Genomic DNA, 17,644 nt, shown 5'->3' with positions numbered 1-17,644 from the left:
TTCAAGTGAAGAATCGATTATTACGGTATTTCCTAATAATCGATCCCACGCCATAGGTTTGAATGGTCGATCAATCGATTCAACGCCAACCGCGACGCGCTTTGAAACCGCGCGATTGACTTCGCGTCGCCAGCGCTTTGTGGGACCGTGGCCTTCCGCTCCTCCGTCGAGGAGGCTCCACTTTTCGGGTTCTGCTCCGCTTGAGGCTTGACCTACAGTTGCTTCTTCGAAGAAATTTTCGACCTAATGCCCGAAACTGGAAATCAGTATTCGCACCCAGAGGCGGTTCTTGCAAGTTGGCAGCGCTGTTTTCCTCCATTTAGAGCCTTTGAAAATATCGATTATAGGTGAGGCACGCTGCCTCACCAAGAACCGATTTTTTTACATACATTTAAATGGAGAAAACAGTGTTGCCAAATTTCAGGAATCGCCACTGTTCGTACCTCACCGAGCACCATTCGTCGGAGGCGCAAAATTGGACAGCCCCTTTACTTTAACAGAAGCGACTGCTGTGAAGTATTTTTCAAAAGATCGCATAACTTTAAATTTACGTAAAATGATATCTTCTCTCCGTATTCAAATAAAGCAAATTTAATGTCGGGTAAACTTTGCGTGAAAAAGCCTTAAAAAACTGCCGTTGATTTTTCAAGAGTTTCTCAATACTTTTTATAAAAAAAAAATTTTAAGCGTTAAAACTGTGAAGAGTTTCCTCAGAGCAAATGGGCAGAGTTAAGCAAAATAGTCTCATCTACGATGCAGTGGCTCAAAATCTTGTCTCCTGTTTTAATTTTTTGAACGGCAACCAACCACTTGATTTCATTTACTTTCATCTTTTGATTCATCTTTTCAAATTATCATTGGAGAATATTTGGTTTTATTTTTTAAATTTTCGAAATACAATATACCGTATGTAATTATGTATACCTTTTTTCTTCTTTTCTCTCTCTCTTTTAATGAATGAAAATATTACTTTTTTTAAAAAAAAAAAATTTACATTTTTAAAACGTGGCAAATATGTATAAAACCTTTTCGAAGCGATGGCATCAATAAGAATCTCAATGAGCCATAGTCGTGTTAAAAAAAAAACTATACAAAAATGAATAAAAGAGGGAAAAACCAAGAAGCGTGCAATCTTTGGTTTTAATCCATTCGTACATCCATCTTTCAGAGTCAAATACGTCCAATTTTGAGCGTTTGGTTGCGCGTACACCACGCTGCAGCACATTAAAACCACTAAATATAAAAGAAAAAACTAATGTGCTTTGGAAATCATTAAATTTGACACGGAGCCACCTTAATATTTATATAACACATATTATATTTTCCTTTAATACATAATTTTTTTCAGCAATTAAAATGAGAATAATCCAAACAGAATGTGCAAAAATTTCAAAATCATGAGTTGAATCACGCTGATTCCCCCAGATCAAATATTAGAGCCTAACACAAAGCGGAGCGGTAACGCACTGGCGCCTACAAACCTAAGGGGATACTTCACGCATTGCGCAATGCTGGAAGTATCCCCTTAGGTTTGTAGGCGCCAAAGCGCGTTCCGCGTTGACCGCCTGCACGCCGCACCGCGGGGTGCCACGGCGCCTCAAGCAACTATTTCACGCCAGAGGTATTGCACGTATCATACGAAATTGAAGGCGCTCCAACATATGAAGAATGACAAGCATCCTTAAAAAGTACGGAGCTTTCCTCGAAAATAAATCAAGATACTACGGCACAAAAAGAGAGCGGAAGTCCAAAAACTTACTTAGTCCTAGCATCCATATTTAATAACGTTTAGCCTAATTTTTTAATTTCATTAGAGAAAAAAGTGACTCAATTTAGGCAGACACATTCTTGAGTATGCCGTCAAGAAGATTTTATTTTGAATCAAGAATAAAATCGCTGAATGAAAGCGGGTTTCTGCTTGATGTAAGTGATTTTTCTTTTTATTCACGCATCTTTTCTTCCGTACACACTCATTATTTTCTTTATTGATTTATAAGGAAATCTTCTCGGCGGTAAATTTGAGCATATTTCTGCTTGAATCAAGTCACTTTTTCGCCTAATGAAGTTCAAAAATCATGCGAAATGTTATTGAATACGGATACTGGGGCTTAGTAAGTTTTTCGACAACCACTCTCTTTTCGTAGTGGTCACTCCGTTTAATTTGCGAGGGAACTTCGTGCTTTTGGAAGGTGCCATCAATCATGACCATAGAGTACATACATAGAGTCGTAATGTAAGTGAGAGAGCTGGCGACACTTTTAAGCATTTTCCAGGTCCCGAATTCCGAGACTCCTGGAGGACGCCGGGTGAATTTTTCGATACATAATCGATTGTTCTCGATACACGGGGACCCAGCCATCCGATGTAAACAAAGCAAATAGGAATTACTACGTATTTCACACCGCCATTTTGGATCGAACATGACCGAAGTTCGGCGCACACCAGGCTCGGAACTCGTCGAGCAGAACATGGCGCCAGCTCTCTCATTTACATTACGACTCTATGTATTTTCTCTATGATCATGATACGTTGGGGTGCCTTCAATCTCGTATGATACTTTGCAACACATCCGTGGCGGAATAGTAGCTCGAAGCGCCGCGGCACGCCGTCGCCGTCTCGAAGTTATCGTACACAGGAAAAATCTAAGAGTCTTTACCTGAGGCAAATCAAAAGGTTTATCCGGCTCAGGTATAACAAGATGGGGATTCCTTGAAAGATAAGTCATGTTGCACCTAAGAGCCGTGGAGAGTTTTAGTGAATTTTCCCTCATTGAATCGATGCTCCCCCATTTTTACCGAAAATCTCAATTATATATTTTCCTCTGTTGGAAAAAAAAGCAAACTTTTCTCCCTCCAAGACATTATACATTTTCATCCAAAAACGTCGTGAGCAATTCCCGTTTGTTTTTATAAGTGGACTAATTAACTTCGGGTCTCAATTGGTACGTGGACCAAAACTCCCGTGCCGAAAAAACGCGTGGACGTAAACTACTGGAAAAACGGGTGCGCGGACAAAAAATCGTGGACGGAATGTCCTATAACCCCCATATTTCCTGAGAACATTTTCAGAACATATTGTCTTTCAATTTCGAGTTTGATCATCACGCAGACAATAATATGATAATGAAGTACTACAAAATTATTCTAGTTCCAAGTTTTCTTTTTTATTTTTTATTTTATTTTATTTTTTTTTTGTTTACCTGTAAATCGTCCTACTCTTATCATAGAACGAAATAGAAAATTCCTTCTGAGCTTGTTTCATTTTTATCAAATTTATTTTTAAAAAAATTCTCTTTTGACTCGAATACAATTCCTTCTGCCAGGAAATGAACTTTTCAGGTTATGGAGTGTATTAGCAAAATTCATCTCCAAGGAGACACTAAACATTCTCGTTTTCATCGCCGCTGTTTGATGATGGAAATTGCTCCGTCACAACTTAAGGTTAGTATGTGTTTATGAACAATGGATGGGTTGATATGGAAAGATGGCGCAAAATAAAAGAATCTGTCAGCTACTATTTCAATGTATGTATGTGTTGCAAGAAACCCTCCGAGACCAGAGATCCCCAGAGTAACGCGAGTGCCTCGTCTAACGAAAGAGACTTCCACGGTGAGTACATTTGACTATCTCAAATCAGGATCCTCATCAGCTAACCTATTTTATTTCTTTGACCGACGGAGCAGGAAGTTTGTACCAGCACTTCATAGATTCCCTTCCTTCTACAAAGTAACTCACGATAAGAAGCATATTAAAATGTGATCCAAGCATTGAATGTGGCATCTGTTTAAACTCACAATCAGTGGTTTTTCTAATGAATCCAGCTGAATTCTACGTGCGAATATAGTTGCGGTTCTGCGAACATTTCAGTTGGATCATTTATGGGGGAGGGGAAGGGGGACAAATGTTATTCAGAACAGGCGGAATTCGCATGGAAGGGAAAAACTCAAAATAATCTCTTTAAATGCCTTAAAATTGATCAAAATTTAGCAAAATCCAATGTCTCGAGGAAAGGTCAACTTACTGTGCAGGATCAGGGGTAAATACTCACCCCCCCCCCTCCCTTACCCTCTACAGTTCGATGGTCAAAGTGTGAAACCATGTATCTCTTATACCACGCACCTCATTTTACCAATAGAGAGGGTTGCGTAACGCTGGTACTGGACTCCCCCCCCCCGCCCCCGTGTGACGCAAGGTAACAGAGGCTCATACCCTCCCCCCTCCTCAACTGCCCTTGACAGTTTCTTAACTTGAATCAGTTGTTTTCAAAAGGGGACAAGTCCATTTTTGAATGAGCCTTGGCTTGCATAATAGGACATGCTAACTAAGACTCAGCTAGGGATGAACCCCTTCCCTTTTGAAAACCACAGATTCATTTATGAACGCTCCTTTAGAGAATTTTCTAGTGCCTTTTTGAAACTGGGACTACCCGTCCATCAGGAAATAGTGAACGTAAGCTTGTCGCTGGGGTCATATGGATGTATCTCTGCTGAACGGATCTAGAGACCTGTGGGAAAGATGGGGTGTGCTCGTGGTGAGCTGCATAAGAAACAATGTTAAAGTGGGCGTGATTTCTTTTTGGAAAATGGAAAAGCGTGATTTTACAGTACATCAAACGGAACTGAGCGCCAACTGTATGCTAGCCTATGAGCCATGGCGATGGGACAAGAGTGATGTGAACAGGGCTGATGAGTTAAAGAGCCCCACCGTTGCGCGTCGCTGCGTCGTCTTCGCCGCTGACGTCATTGGTGCTTTATAATTCCCATTCATTCTTACAGCCCGAGAACTAACGAGCACACCCCTTCTTTCCCACCTGTCCTTTCCATTCAGCAGAAATTCGCCCATATCTCAATCGTATGTGCGTCCAGCAGGGGAGGTGTCGCTAATTTTTCGTCGTTCAATCTTCAACTTCATTGACAATCGACTCGAGGGCAAGGAACGCTTTTCGATAAGCCTGTGTCACACTATCAAAGTACTCCATCAAAATGTCAAGGTCAAGTGCTGTGATTGGTTTAAGTCGTCGAATAAGCCAATCACAACACCTGACCTTGATATTTTGATGGCTGGTTTTGATAGTGTGACACAGGCTACAGCCATCGACGAAAAAATACGAGCGTGGTCTTAAGTGGGCCCCAGGAGGTTTCCTCCGAGGAAAGGCGGAGTCATAATCAGTGGCGAGGCGGGAATGATCGATTATCGATATTTCCCCGTTGGGAGCTATGGTATAGAATCGATTATTAAGGTCTTCGCTGCGAACACCCTGTCTATCGATATTTTTCCATATGTTTAAATGGTAAATCAATCGATATATCGCATAGCACGCCTCGTCACCGGCGATAATGCTGTTTCGGCGGAAATCCGAGCACTCCGCTAAATTATTCGATCATTAATCAAGCAACTTCGGCACCCGCCCCTGCTTCCCCCCCCCCTCCCGGTTACTGGAGGTGAGATACCGCCCGAAGTCACTAGACATCAACTGAAGATAATGCGCCGAGGAAAACTACCCGTGTGTTGATGCCGGGAAATCTTATCCTAGCGCTCATATCGCTCAATCAGGTTCAACTTGCGAAATTCAACCCCGCGAAAATGTGTGTCGAGAAGAGTCGAAGCTGTGAGAAAAGTTTCAAAACTTGCATCTCGAGTGGAGAATTTGCACAGAAATATTTTATTGCTTCGTCTGAGAGTGCTTAATGAGCTGATTTCGCACTATTTTTTATGATTTTTACCGATTTGGAAAACAGTGAGAAAATAGGTTTAAAAGAGAGGTAGTGCACCGATTTGTAACGTCATCAGTCGTCGTCATTGTAAGGCAGAAGCTTAGTTTTTCCGCGAGAAAATAAAACATAGGTGAAATTGATGCAACGTTGGATGTTTTTATGATTTTAGTCAATGCCGTCGTCCAATTAATTCATTTTTTTTCTCCTAGATTTTTCCTGATTGTTCTTCATCTGACAAAAAATTTGAGACGCGCAATCTTATCGAAAGCCCGAGACGCACTCAAAAGAATTACGACTAACTAAAAAACAAAAATAAAATAAAATGCACTATAGTCGAAATGTCTCGGCCGACTGCTAAGCCATTCTCAATCGGTATGAAAATGCACAAAAATATAAACATAAACATAGTGTATTCCCTCCGAAAAAGCACTAATCAATCTAAAAGCTGTCGTTCGTAAGAGCGGAGCATTCCAGATATTTTTATTTTAATTGATCGGGGTTCTTACAAAGAATAAACTCGAACTCTCAGACATACTTTATTTCGTCATTTTTCTCTTCTTCTTTTCTTTATCCATCTTTTTGTTGAAAACTCGGCTATTACTTTTCTCTGCAGAGATAAATATTCTATGGAATTTGTCAGCCTCAGTGGTGTAGTGGTCAAGGCAGTTCGCTGCCAACACTGAGGTCCCGGGTTCAATCCCCGGAGGTGACTGATATTTGAGGACACTCAAATATCAGTCATCGTGACCGTGGATGACTATGCCACTCCAATACCCTGACCCTTCGAGGTTACAGGGTGCGGGAGGGAGGGACATAGTCACCCAGTAAGTAATCCGTCTGCACTGTTCGACTGGGTTGTGAAAAATCGGTAATCACTCGTAGTGTGCGCGACTGCCAGCGCTACCTATCAGTGTAGATTGCAACAACACAGTCCAACTCGGTGGAGGCATGGCTGTGCTCCGAAAGTCCGTGCTCTGCAGCGTCTGCCACAGTCTTTGATAAGACCTTCCGTTGGCTATCAGACGGCCGCTGAGCCTTGCGGGAATATAGTTGATACTCAATGTGTCAATGGTACGAAGATAAGTTAAGGAGCACGGTCCAACTTCGGGGTGCACGACGGCAGTTGCCAGTTGCCTTGGCCCCTTGAGGGCGCCTCGCCGGCCAGCCCGGCCTTACTTACTTACTTACTTACTTACTTATTCTATGGAATTTCAAGCAAAGTGATTGGTCTATGACCCATCATCAATGTGCGTCTTCGCCTCAGCGGACGATTGATGTGCGAACGCTACATTGTTAGGTTGTAGCGCCTTGATACAACTATACGTGCTCTCTGGATATGCGGGTTGTGTGACGAAAAGTTGAAGGCGTTTTTACTTTTTTCTGCCCTCGGAATGTGATCGGTGCCTTACCGCGGGGCCGGCAGTCGGTATACGTCTTTGTTATTAGTCTGACGAGCTGTTGCTCCTATGAGCGCGAATAGAAGCATAGGCTATCTTATTTAAAATATTATTTTCATTCATTTCTTTGGAGTACAGACTATTTAGTGGTGAGAATTATCGAACCGATTAGACCACCAAACAATGTGCGAATTTAAGCACTCTGATAATTACTAATCCTTTGTTTTCTTTATCGGGAACTACGTGATTGACTTACATCCATGTAAATTTATTACTGTTACTGCCTTCTTTAGAGGTGTAAATGGCCTTAGATGCTAAAGCACCGCTTTAAAATAAAATTATTTTACTACTACTACTACTTACTTACTTTCTTTTTCGCCCGATGAATTTTTCGAAATAGTGACAACCGAAAAATTCATCGGGCGAAAAAGAAAGTAAGTAAGTCAACTCTGATAATAGTATCCTCGTCAAAATTTTACGTAGAACTCGTTTTTTCTACCAAGAGTAACTTATAGTAACTCCTAACAAAGATATTGACGTTTTTCGATGGATACATTCAAACTGACCGCTCATAAAAAAAAAAAAAAAAAAAAAAAAAAAAAAAAAAAAAAAAAAAAATCGTCTATTTGAGTTTAATTACACTTGAAACGTTACCGCGGCGGTTTTCGCAGAATGAAATTATGACAACCTCAATATGAGCGATTCGACTCAGGTATTGCACCAGGCAGATCCAGCAATTTGGCAACACCGGATTCCCTCCATTTACACCTATGCTAAATAATCGATTCTTGTCAGAGCACCTGGCCCCTCTATGAATCTATACATTGCTATACGTTTAAATGGAGAAAAAGAATGTTGTCACTTTGCTGAATCCGCTAGTGTATTGCAGCAAGTTGCTTACTTTTTGAAAAACAAAAGGCGGAGTGAGAAGTTGAGAACACTGCTTATTGAGAAGCCTGCCAAAACAGTTGTGGTGCGATTTTGATTCGAATAGGTTGTTGTTTTTCTTGTAAGCGGGAAATTCTAATTTTTTGAAACCAATGCTGAATAAAAACGTTAATATCTTGATTGGAAGTTAGTTACATTAATTTTTGTTGTTAAAAGCGTATTTTACCTGAAATTTTGAAGGGAAAAATTTTCAGAATGCAATAATTTGTACGTTGTCCAACGGTCCATTGCAAGTTATTCCTACGGCACTTTTTTGTTAAGCCAGCATAGAAAACATTTAGTGAATTCTCTCGATAGTATTGCTTTGGAGCTGAATTTTCGTCATTTTGTTTTACAGAGGACACTTCAATCGTATATACATAGTATCGCTGGAATCCACGGCTAATTTTCCTTACTTGCTAAAATGAGGGGCTCAAAGTTCAAATATTTCGGACACAACTTGCGATTCATTTTAACCACTCTTGAACCAACCCCAAAGCCGGTTGATACAATTTATTGGGACTAATAATATTGTTAAAAGGGTCTTCGATAAGTAACATATATGAAATTTGTATCTCTTATTTTTGCCTCAATACATTCATTTCATGCTTTTAAAACTCGGAAAGTCGTGGATTTGGTGGTTTTTAGCTGCCGCAAATATCTTAAGTTACTTTCGGAAGAGAAAACCTACGTTTTTTACGTCTTACTTATCTTGTTTATTGGTCAACAACAAACACTTAATATCCACAATTTCGACGAGAACGTGATGAAATACCGTATGCACATTGCACGGCGACCGCCTTATGCTAGCATTCGTAAAGGTTTTAAAAACGCCTTCAATCAACCAACTAGGCAAACACTACTACCGCCGGATGCTGATAATCACAATGCGGCTACGGCCACAACACGGAAAGTCGGTATTCATGACGCCTCTACCCCATTTAACCTATTTTTACTGTTTACAATTGTTTTAAAATTGTTGTATTTCTAAAATTTTCTTTGTTTTATGAAAAGTTCCTTGCAGCTCGTGACAAGTCTCAACAACTTGATCACATCTTACTTTATGGTTGTCGTTTTAAAAATATATTTTGTAATATCCAAATCTCATATCCTAAGATGTGTTTTCATGCTCCAGTTTTTATTTTTATCATTTATCTTCTGTCGAGCTCTGCTAGAATTTGATTTATGTTCCAGTTATATTCATCAATGGGAATCTTCCATCATGCCAACTGGTTCTCCAAAAGCATCGCCCTGACACCCCGATACAGAAGTTCTATCTCCCCCAAGAAACGAAAAACGCCATAATAGAGGCCATTAGCGCAATTGAAAAAGAGTACGTCAAACCATGAAACAGATAATTTGAAAATCAATCACAGATTACAAATGCACGTGCTTGTGGGTGAAAATGAATCAAGTGCGTTGTGAGCTCGTTTGAAATTGAAATCACTCACTGTAAATACAATGTTTATTCTTGAGATCTTGGCCTCTTGCTTCCTCCTTTCTACCTTAGGTTTCAGAATTAATATAGTCCTAGTGAGTTACAGATTAATTTGTTGGTGGGTATGGTCCAGATATATCAGCAAAAAAAAAAAAAAAAAAAAAAAAGAATTGGCCAAACACCAAGTTTTTTGGTGAAATAATATAATAAAAGGTATCGCCTTTTCAAAACAGGGAAGATAATATCGCCAATTTTTTTTTTTTTTTTTTTTTTTTTTTTTTTTTAAAAAGAAAGAAAGCTACATTACATTACCTGTAGCAGTAAAATCAATTTTACAACAGCACTAATCAAGTTACATTTCCTTGTATTAGACAAATAATATAGTTAATATTTTGCATATATAACTCATGTGCGCAATTTAAATGTAGTGCTGAAATAGTTGACTTTTCAAATATTTACAATGAATATCTCGAAAGGGTTAAACCCTCATTGTCTTTGATTCTCCACAATTTTTCATGAAATGGAAAAATAATTTAGTGACTTAATACTATGTACTAACACGTGCAAACATGAATATATATACGTCCTCACAAGCAACATATTGCCTTTGAAGCCCAGTAGTGTAATAAGTTTGAGGTTATTCGTTCTTATGGCCTCTAAAAATATAGTATCATGTAAATTTTGAGTGCATGTAATACGGAGGAATGAAAACTAGAATCGAACGAAAAGTTGATTGGTAACTTTAAAATTTGACAACGCATATACTACTTGCTCTAATGTCTTATCGGTTCATTGTGCTAATTTTTGGAAATTCTGATTCACATATCGACGGTGAAACTACCAGACCACGTATCTCGTTTGCGGTGTTTAAAAATCTCCACTCACATTTTATTTTTTTGAAGGAGATCAAATCAATATCATTCCTTACAATTTTCACAGATTTTTCTCCGCACAAAGAGGAAAAATCACGGAAGTTTTCACGAATTGACGTTGAGTAGTTTTCTATTTAAAAAATAAAGTATGACAGGAAGTCTGCGACGTCGCAAACCGAGATACGTGGTTTGGTAGTTTCACCGTCGATATACATTTGGCTCTTTCTAATACCTGTATCTATAAATTTAGAAACTGAATTAAAGCAGAAAATCCTTATTTACCATCCTGTCATGTCAGTGTTGAAATTAAACCAATTCCCGGGGAACAGACGCTGTTGAAGACTGCCTTAAACAAACTTCGAAGAAAGACGTCCCATACTGGATAAATATCTCAGTTTCATTTTTCGGTACCGTCTTCACCAAAGAACATACCTTGTTTCGTACGCTGTACCACAAGGCTTTAAGCATCTTACTTTTTTCAATCCTAATTCTAATCGTATATACGTAGTCTCCACTGGGCTCCAATTCAATATAATCCAACCCTGGCCTATGAAGGACCTTACCACCTGTTTTATACCTTATTTTTACACCCTCTAACAATTCGTTCGCGTAATCTGATAGCCGTTTGTGTTTGGTACAATCATATTTCTCGCTGTCTTTATCCTCTAGCGTGACATACGCACCCTTGTGTGCTAAGTAGGTCCTAAATACTTTTTGAGCTGTTTTAAAATCTCCTTCAATTAAACTCTTCGTTAAACCATTGTAATCGGGGATTTTAGGATTTTTTGCGATGGTAAGCGCTAAAAATTTATAGGCATTCAAGTTAGGGATCTTCAGTAGGACTGCTTCCGAGTGGTAAGCTTTTTCCAAGTCGTAGGTAGCAAACCCGAGACTCACGAGGAAGGTCCAAAAGTGCGACGGAATTCGCCGGATGCTGGGGTAGTGCAGCTGGTGGATAACGTGTCTTGGGACTAATTCGTATGCGAGGAGTTTTTGGACGACCAAAATCGGGTACAGTCCGTACTTCTCAACCGTCAGTAAGTCTTTGAGAATTGATGTAGATGCAGCGTCCAGGCCTCCATCTACCGTGCCCGAGTCAACGTACCTAGAGCGATTATTGATGAGAAATCAGTGAATGCAAGTTTAAACGAAAGAAGTCTGGATCGATTTTGAATCAGGGAGAGACAAAAGACGTACACGATTAGGACTAGCAACATGAGACGGGGATAGACCCATATGAATTTAAAGGAGTAGTCCTATATCTTGAAACTAGAAGTCAGATGAGGGCGCATTAAAAATTGAAAGGAGGAGAGGGGGAGGAAGGAGAGGGAGAAGAGAATGAAGTTGGATAGGATGAAGAAGAGCAAGAAACAAATGAGGCGTAGAAGATGGTGGAATAATAAGAAGAAGAAGGAGAGGAAGAAAAGAAATGGAAAGATGGAGAATTTGTTTTTCTTCGTATTTTACTTCCTTTTTTTCCTCTTCTTATAACTTTGCTCTTTCTTTTTCTACACATATCCTTCTCATCTCTGCCACCCCTATCCTTTCTCCTACTTTCCTCGGTTGTCTTCCTTTCCTCTATCCTCTCCCTCCACTTATTCCTTATTCTTCTGTCTATAGTTAATTCTCTTCTTCTTCCCCTCCGTCTTTGTCTTCATATTTTTCATGCACACCTGATATAATATGAGGGGCTTAGAGGTCAAGGCGCATAAATGCTGTTTTTGCAGGTTTTGATAGTAATGAATTCAAGTAAAACTAGTCTTTATGCATATTCTGCCATAAAATTTCTCCCAATTGCCAATTTTTAAGCGCCAAAAAGTCAATTTGAACTTTATTTCCGTCATAAGGATCCATGTACTTTCAAAATTTCAAACACGCATTTCTCGAAATAGCAAAAGCTGCTCTTGTACGTCACGTCCTCCAAACCCCTCATATCTAAGGAGTTTTCGAGTTATTGCAATGCAACCATTTGTTTTTTACAAAATTCCCTGAGCACGTACGACCTTTTCGCTCTACAGCAAGTCTCGGGTCTAAAGAACTCGAATCGGTTCAAAAAGGGTAAAATGGAAAATACCCAGTGAAAGCAAAAATTATTAGTACGTTGGAGTTGCTTGCCAACGTGCGTTAAATATACAGCATAAATCTGAACATCTCAATACAGAGGGAAATAACTCAGAAGAGCACAATTTTTCCCCAAAGAGATATGCTGTTTGTTGCAACACTAGTTATGTCCATCCAGGAAGGCAACGCGTTTCGACCTTGTTGGGCCAATCCTCAGTGCAGTGCAGCCTGAATTTTCTGCTGCCAAGCTCGAGGGATCGTGAATGAACGTAACTAGTGTTGCACCGAACAGCATATCGACGGTGAAACTACCAAACCACGTATCTCGGTTTGCGACGTCGCAGACTTCCTGTCATACTTTATTTTTTAAATGAAAAACTACTTAACATCCAGTCTTGAAAATTTCTGTGATTTTTCCTCTTTGTGCGGAGAAAATTCCGTGAAAATTTCAAGGAATGATATTGATTTGGTCTACTTCAAAAAAATAAAATGTGAGCAAAGATTTTTAAACACCGCAAACGAGATACGTGGTTTGGTAGTTTCACCGTCGATATCTCTTCGAGGGAAAATTGTGCACTTTTGAGCTTTTTCCCTCTGTATTGAGATTTTCAGCTTAATGCTGAATTTTTTGCAAAAAACTCCAACATACTGTCTTTCGGCCCGTGCGTCCACCGCAATCGGTTTGTGAAAAATGATTACCTGATAACACCACTGGGGTTGTACACAGTTACATTGGAATCGCGAAAACCGTAACCGCCGAAATTCTCGACTCTAGTGCGGTCGATCTCCTCGTTTTTCCCGTTCCTTTTCAACAGCGCCATCACTTCCACCTTGGAAAACCCGAAGAATCCGGAGAGAGGGTTGTGGTCGTTTGTGCCTTCCTTGCGAAGCTGCACTCGGTCCAGCTTCACTGTCGCCACGCCCGTGGTGAGGACCTTTCTGAACCGGTTCGCATATGGACCCAGGTCCAAGAGGTGGGCCATGAGCTCGGTTATATTCTCGTAGTGGGTGTCGTCGTAGGCGGAGTAGAGCGGCGTATCGTAGGCGTCGATTATGAGAATGGGCGCCACTCGATGGTGTTCGATGACGTGAAAGCTGAGCAGCTGGACGAATACCCTCAGGCATTGCTCGTCGGCGGTCCCATTGGCGATTCGGTGGAGAATCGGGTCGCTGGAGTGGGCCAAGGCGGCTCCGTGATCTTCCATGACCTGGAAACCGGTAGAGTCCCTTTATACTGAGAGTCAAGACAATTTGAATCCATTTCTGATTGGTTCCCGTATTTTAGGCCTTCACAGTGTCACAAACGGGAATAAAGATTACAGTTTCACCGATTGCAAAGATTATAATCTAGAATGGACCGGGGAATTACGGGTTCGGCAAGGAACAAACGGAATGAGGGAAGGAACGAAGAAAGGAATTCGAGAATGGGCCGATCAAAGAATACGAAAAACGTTCAATTTCTGTAATCTTTATTCCCGTTTGTGACTCCATGAAGGGTGTTGTCTTGACTCTCAGTATAAAGGGACTCTAGAAACCGGTAAAGTAAAGCGAAGTTTTTTTTTTTTGGGGGGGGGGGGGGTGTCCCATGACGAATGGCCCATCAAATACCGGAGCAGCACAAAATGGATCGAGTCAATGGGGGAAGTCGGACAAATAGTGGAAACTTCAAAAGCTTATAATTCCGTTCATACAAAACTTTGAGGTTTTAAAAGTGGTTCCGTGCGAAACTTTTTTAATTAACAACCGCTATTGAGTAAGTTGCGATCTTGTAAACGGCGACGCTTTCAGTTTCGCTTCAGAATACGAAGACCGAACCAAGGGACTTAAAATACACAATCTCATCCAGCCGCCTAAGCTCTCTTCTTTGAAATAAGACGTAAAGACCAAAAACAATCTTATTATTTTTTCAAAATAATATTCCTCGGCATTTTCGAATATGCGGCTCGATTTAAAACCCAAAAGTGTGAACTTTTTGGTCGACATCATTGTACAAGGCCACTCACGATGGATACAGAAGAGCGCCTTCAAATGAATCCGTAAACTTAATGCAAAATTCTGATACCACTATTCGTGCGTCACGACAGTCATTTTACATACACGGCCATTTGAAGGCGAATCATTCACTTCAGGCAACGGGGTATGAATTACAGCAATGTCATTCGACATTCGTAGGCCGGAGTTTGACCCCTTTGCCCCCCCCCCCCCCGTAACTCGAAAACGGCTCCCATACTCATCTTGAAATTTTTCCTGAGTTTTCTGTTATTATAAGCTTCCACTTAAACCTTATGGTTCGATGGTCGAATCGAATACTGAAAAAGGGGCGAAAGTCAGCCCTTATTTTGGGAGGCTCTTTGGAGCATCAGAAAGTGAGTTTGAACTGTCTTTCCGCCATAGTAAGGCTCCATGTGATTTTTAAATTCTGAACTCGTATTTCTTGCAGAAGCAAAAACTGCACTTATACCACTTGTCCTCCATGCCCCTCCGTTGGCCTTAATCTCTAGGCACGAGTCCTAAATGGACGTATTTCTACCAAACGGAACTATGTTTATTATGACGTGGGCTCTGGTAAGCATATCGACGGTGAAACTACCAAACCACGTATCTCGTTTGCGGTGTTTAAAAATCTACGCTCACATTTTATTTTTTGGAAGTCGACCAAATCAATATCCTTCCTTGAAATTTTCACAGAATTTTCTCCGCACAAAGAGGAAAAATCACAGAAATTTTCAAAACTAGACGTCAAGTAGTTTTTCATTTAAAAAATAAAGTATTACAGGAAGTCTGCGACGTCGCAAACCGAGATACGTGGTTTGGTAGTTTCACCGTCGATATATTCTTATGGGTCTCCGGGCTCATGTCTTAATGAACATAGTTCCGTTTGGCAGAAATACGTCCAAATCGTTCTTCCGCGCAGGAAATATGTTTTAAACCATACCTGTTTAAACATTCGTTCGACCTCTTTGAGCGCGCTTCGAAAATCTGTGGCCTGAAAAGACGCAAAGGAGATCTTGATCACCGGAAACCGGTTCATGTGTTCTTCCCTGAACTGCTTCGCGATCGGGGTGTCGGCCATGACGTTAAGTCCCGCGAAGAGACGTTCTGATTGGCTCACATCATAGCGGGAGTTGAAGAAGTAATCGACGGTTGACGCCAGAAGAGACTTTCCGAACCCTTGTGGCCTGGTAATAAAGACGACGCCTTCTTCCTTGTCAAATATAAAATCCAGCAAGAATTGCGTCTTGTCAACGTATAGGTTATGGTGATTCTCTATGAATCCTTTAAAATCGGCGATTTGCATTGCGAAAACGTGAAAAATTGATAATATCAAGGCCAAAAAGTTCTCTACGTATCGCATTCGCATAGTCGTTCATGAGGTTTTGTATCGATAATTCTAAATGTTCGACTAGATTTTCCCCTTATTTTTGAGTAAAGAAATGTTCTCTGCGAAAGGATAATAAATTAGAGCCTCTATAATATCGATCTTAATCATCCCGCAAAAATAAACCCGTCCTCTTGGTGCGGGCAATTTTTTATACAACGTGATTTATTTCTCTTTTTTGTTTTTTTTTGTGTTTGTCACACGGGACGGTCTGAAAACTTTCATAGAAACATCCAGGTTCGTAGGAACAGTTTGCCGAGCAAGGAACTTGCACGAGAAAATTTTTTGAAAACATTTGGAAGAGATTAAAGAAACTAGGGGATATTATTGGATGATATATTTTCTGTGTCGTTTTGCTGACCTGCCACAAAATGAAAGGGTCCTCGGTAGTATTGCTTTGACGTTTGCTATGATATGAACTTTTGTGAACGATTGAGTGTTTTTCCTGTAACATTAAAAGAGTTTACAAACAAAATTTGGATTGAAATTTTGCTGGTTATTCAGCTTGTTAATACACTTATAAACACAATACACAACAATACACTTGTTAGCCGCGAAAGGATCAGTTAAATTAAATCATCCACATTTGTGTCTGTCATTATCACATCAGTTAAATCGTTTTTGTACTTCTTATGAAATTGAATATTTTAAAATAAGCGTTTTTAAGTAATTTTGGGTATATTTACTGGTAATTCAGCTTAAAAACACAATAATACGCTTGCTAGCCGAGAAAGGATTAGTTAAATTAAATTATCTACATTTTTGTCAGTCATCATCACATCGATTAAATCATTTTCTTTCTTCTCATGAAATTGAATATTTTAAAATAAGCGCCAAGTAATTTTGGGTACTTTTTATTTATAAACTACGTAACTAACAATGAGAGAGATGATTCCGAACTAATTATGACAAGACGTGGTGTTCAGAGTAGTCGTGTAATTTTTCAATCAATTAAAATTAGATTTTATCAATTCTCATTGATAATCCCTCCTACGTAACCTTACCTAACTACACTGCCGTGCTAAGGGAAAACGCCGTTTAAATATTCGAGAGCTGCCAAATTTCCTACGGTAAAATGTTTATTTTTGAGGAAAATTGTGAATTTTTTCCCTTGAAATTTTTAGACACTTTAGATAAAATATGATAGGTTGAGATTATAATTTCGACAAAAAAATAAGCGCAGTCGAGGTGATATCAATTAAACATTAGCGCACCTGCAGTTAATCACCCAAAAATCTGTGCTCGCACAGTAATGTAGACGATCGAAATCAAAACAGTTTCTGAGTTTTCAGCAGAAGAGTTTCTATTAATTTGAATAAGACATCTAATAATTTAAAGTAGCTGAAGATAACGCCGAGAATCCGAATTATCGCGGGCAAAGAGAAGCACGACCGCGCGTACCCGATATAGCGCCTTCAACATCGAAGAAATACTTCAAACGCTACACCATTTTACACATACGTTCCGATGTGCAAATTGCCTATACTGCGCCTGCCGGAGTGTGAACCGTGTTATGAAGCGCACACCATCGACCCACGATCCGCAGATTGATCGATCGAGCATAAAGCCGTGCTAAGGAAAAACGCTGTATGTACATTCGAGAGTTGCCAATTTCCTCTGATAAAATGTGCATTTTTAGGGAGATTTATGAATATTTTTCCTTGAAATCATCAGGAACTTTAAGTAAATTGCGGACAAAATTATTTGAGAAATTGGCAGAAATATATTCATAAATTTTCCTGAAAATTAATGATACACCAGAGGAAATTTGGCAACGCCTGAAGGTTCATGCGGCGTTTTCCCTCAGCACGGCAGTACAGCATATCGATGGTAGAACTCACAAACCAGGCATCTCAG

General features: G+C 39.9%; 2 protein-coding genes across 4 annotated transcripts; one reads left to right on the top strand and one right to left on the bottom strand.

Annotated features, from left to right (window-relative positions):
• Positions 1-3,424: 3,424 nt before the first annotated feature.
• LOC109031458 (uncharacterized) lies at positions 3,425-9,512 on the top strand. Its single transcript, XM_019042966.2, has 2 exons — positions 3,425-3,608; positions 9,232-9,512. Exons 1-2 carry the CDS (start codon positions 3,455-3,457, stop codon positions 9,384-9,386), a joined length of 309 nt encoding a protein of 102 aa, XP_018898511.2. The 5' UTR covers positions 3,425-3,454; the 3' UTR covers positions 9,387-9,512.
• On the bottom strand, positions 9,475-16,716 carry LOC109031572 (uncharacterized). Of its 3 annotated transcripts, none has more exons than XM_072302800.1 (4): positions 16,474-16,716; positions 15,344-16,232; positions 13,108-13,616; positions 9,475-11,452 (listed from the first exon to the last, which is right to left on the bottom strand). In XM_072302800.1, exons 2-4 carry the CDS (start codon positions 15,767-15,769, stop codon positions 10,654-10,656), a joined length of 1,734 nt encoding a protein of 577 aa, XP_072158901.1. In that variant the 5' UTR covers positions 15,770-16,232; positions 16,474-16,716; the 3' UTR covers positions 9,475-10,653. The 3 variants fall into 3 exon arrangements, with proteins under 3 accessions (XP_072158901.1, XP_072158902.1, XP_018898704.2); XM_072302801.1 differs by having other exon boundaries at positions 16,546-16,716; XM_019043159.2 differs by having other exon boundaries at positions 15,344-16,716.
• Positions 16,717-17,644: the final 928 nt, after the last annotated feature.

Source organism: Bemisia tabaci, chromosome 7 (assembly GCF_918797505.1).
Source record: "Bemisia tabaci chromosome 7, PGI_BMITA_v3".
NCBI classification, from domain to species: Eukaryota; Metazoa; Arthropoda; class Insecta; order Hemiptera; family Aleyrodidae; genus Bemisia; species Bemisia tabaci.
Note: the sequence above shows the minus strand (reverse complement) of the source record. Positions and strands in the feature narration are given on the sequence as shown.

Bases quoted from the DNA above. Each gene is read 5' to 3' on its own strand.
- LOC109031458 (XM_019042966.2), top strand. From the start codon at position 3,455: ATGAACAATGGATGGGTTGATATGGAAAGATGGCGCAAAATAAAAGAA. The intron at 3,609-9,231 runs GTGAGTACATTT...TTTATGTTCCAG, and splicing joins TAACGAAAGAGACTTCCACG to TTATATTCATCAATGGGAAT.
- LOC109031572 (XM_019043159.2), bottom strand. From the start codon at position 15,769: ATGCGAATGCGATACGTAGAGAACTTTTTGGCCTTGATATTATCAATT. The intron at 13,617-15,343 runs GTATGGTTTAAA...ACCGGTTTCCAG, and splicing joins TCGAACGAATGTTTAAACAG to GTCATGGAAGATCACGGAGC. The intron at 11,453-13,107 runs GTAATCATTTTT...TAATCGCTCTAG, and splicing joins AACCCCAGTGGTGTTATCAG to GTACGTTGACTCGGGCACGG.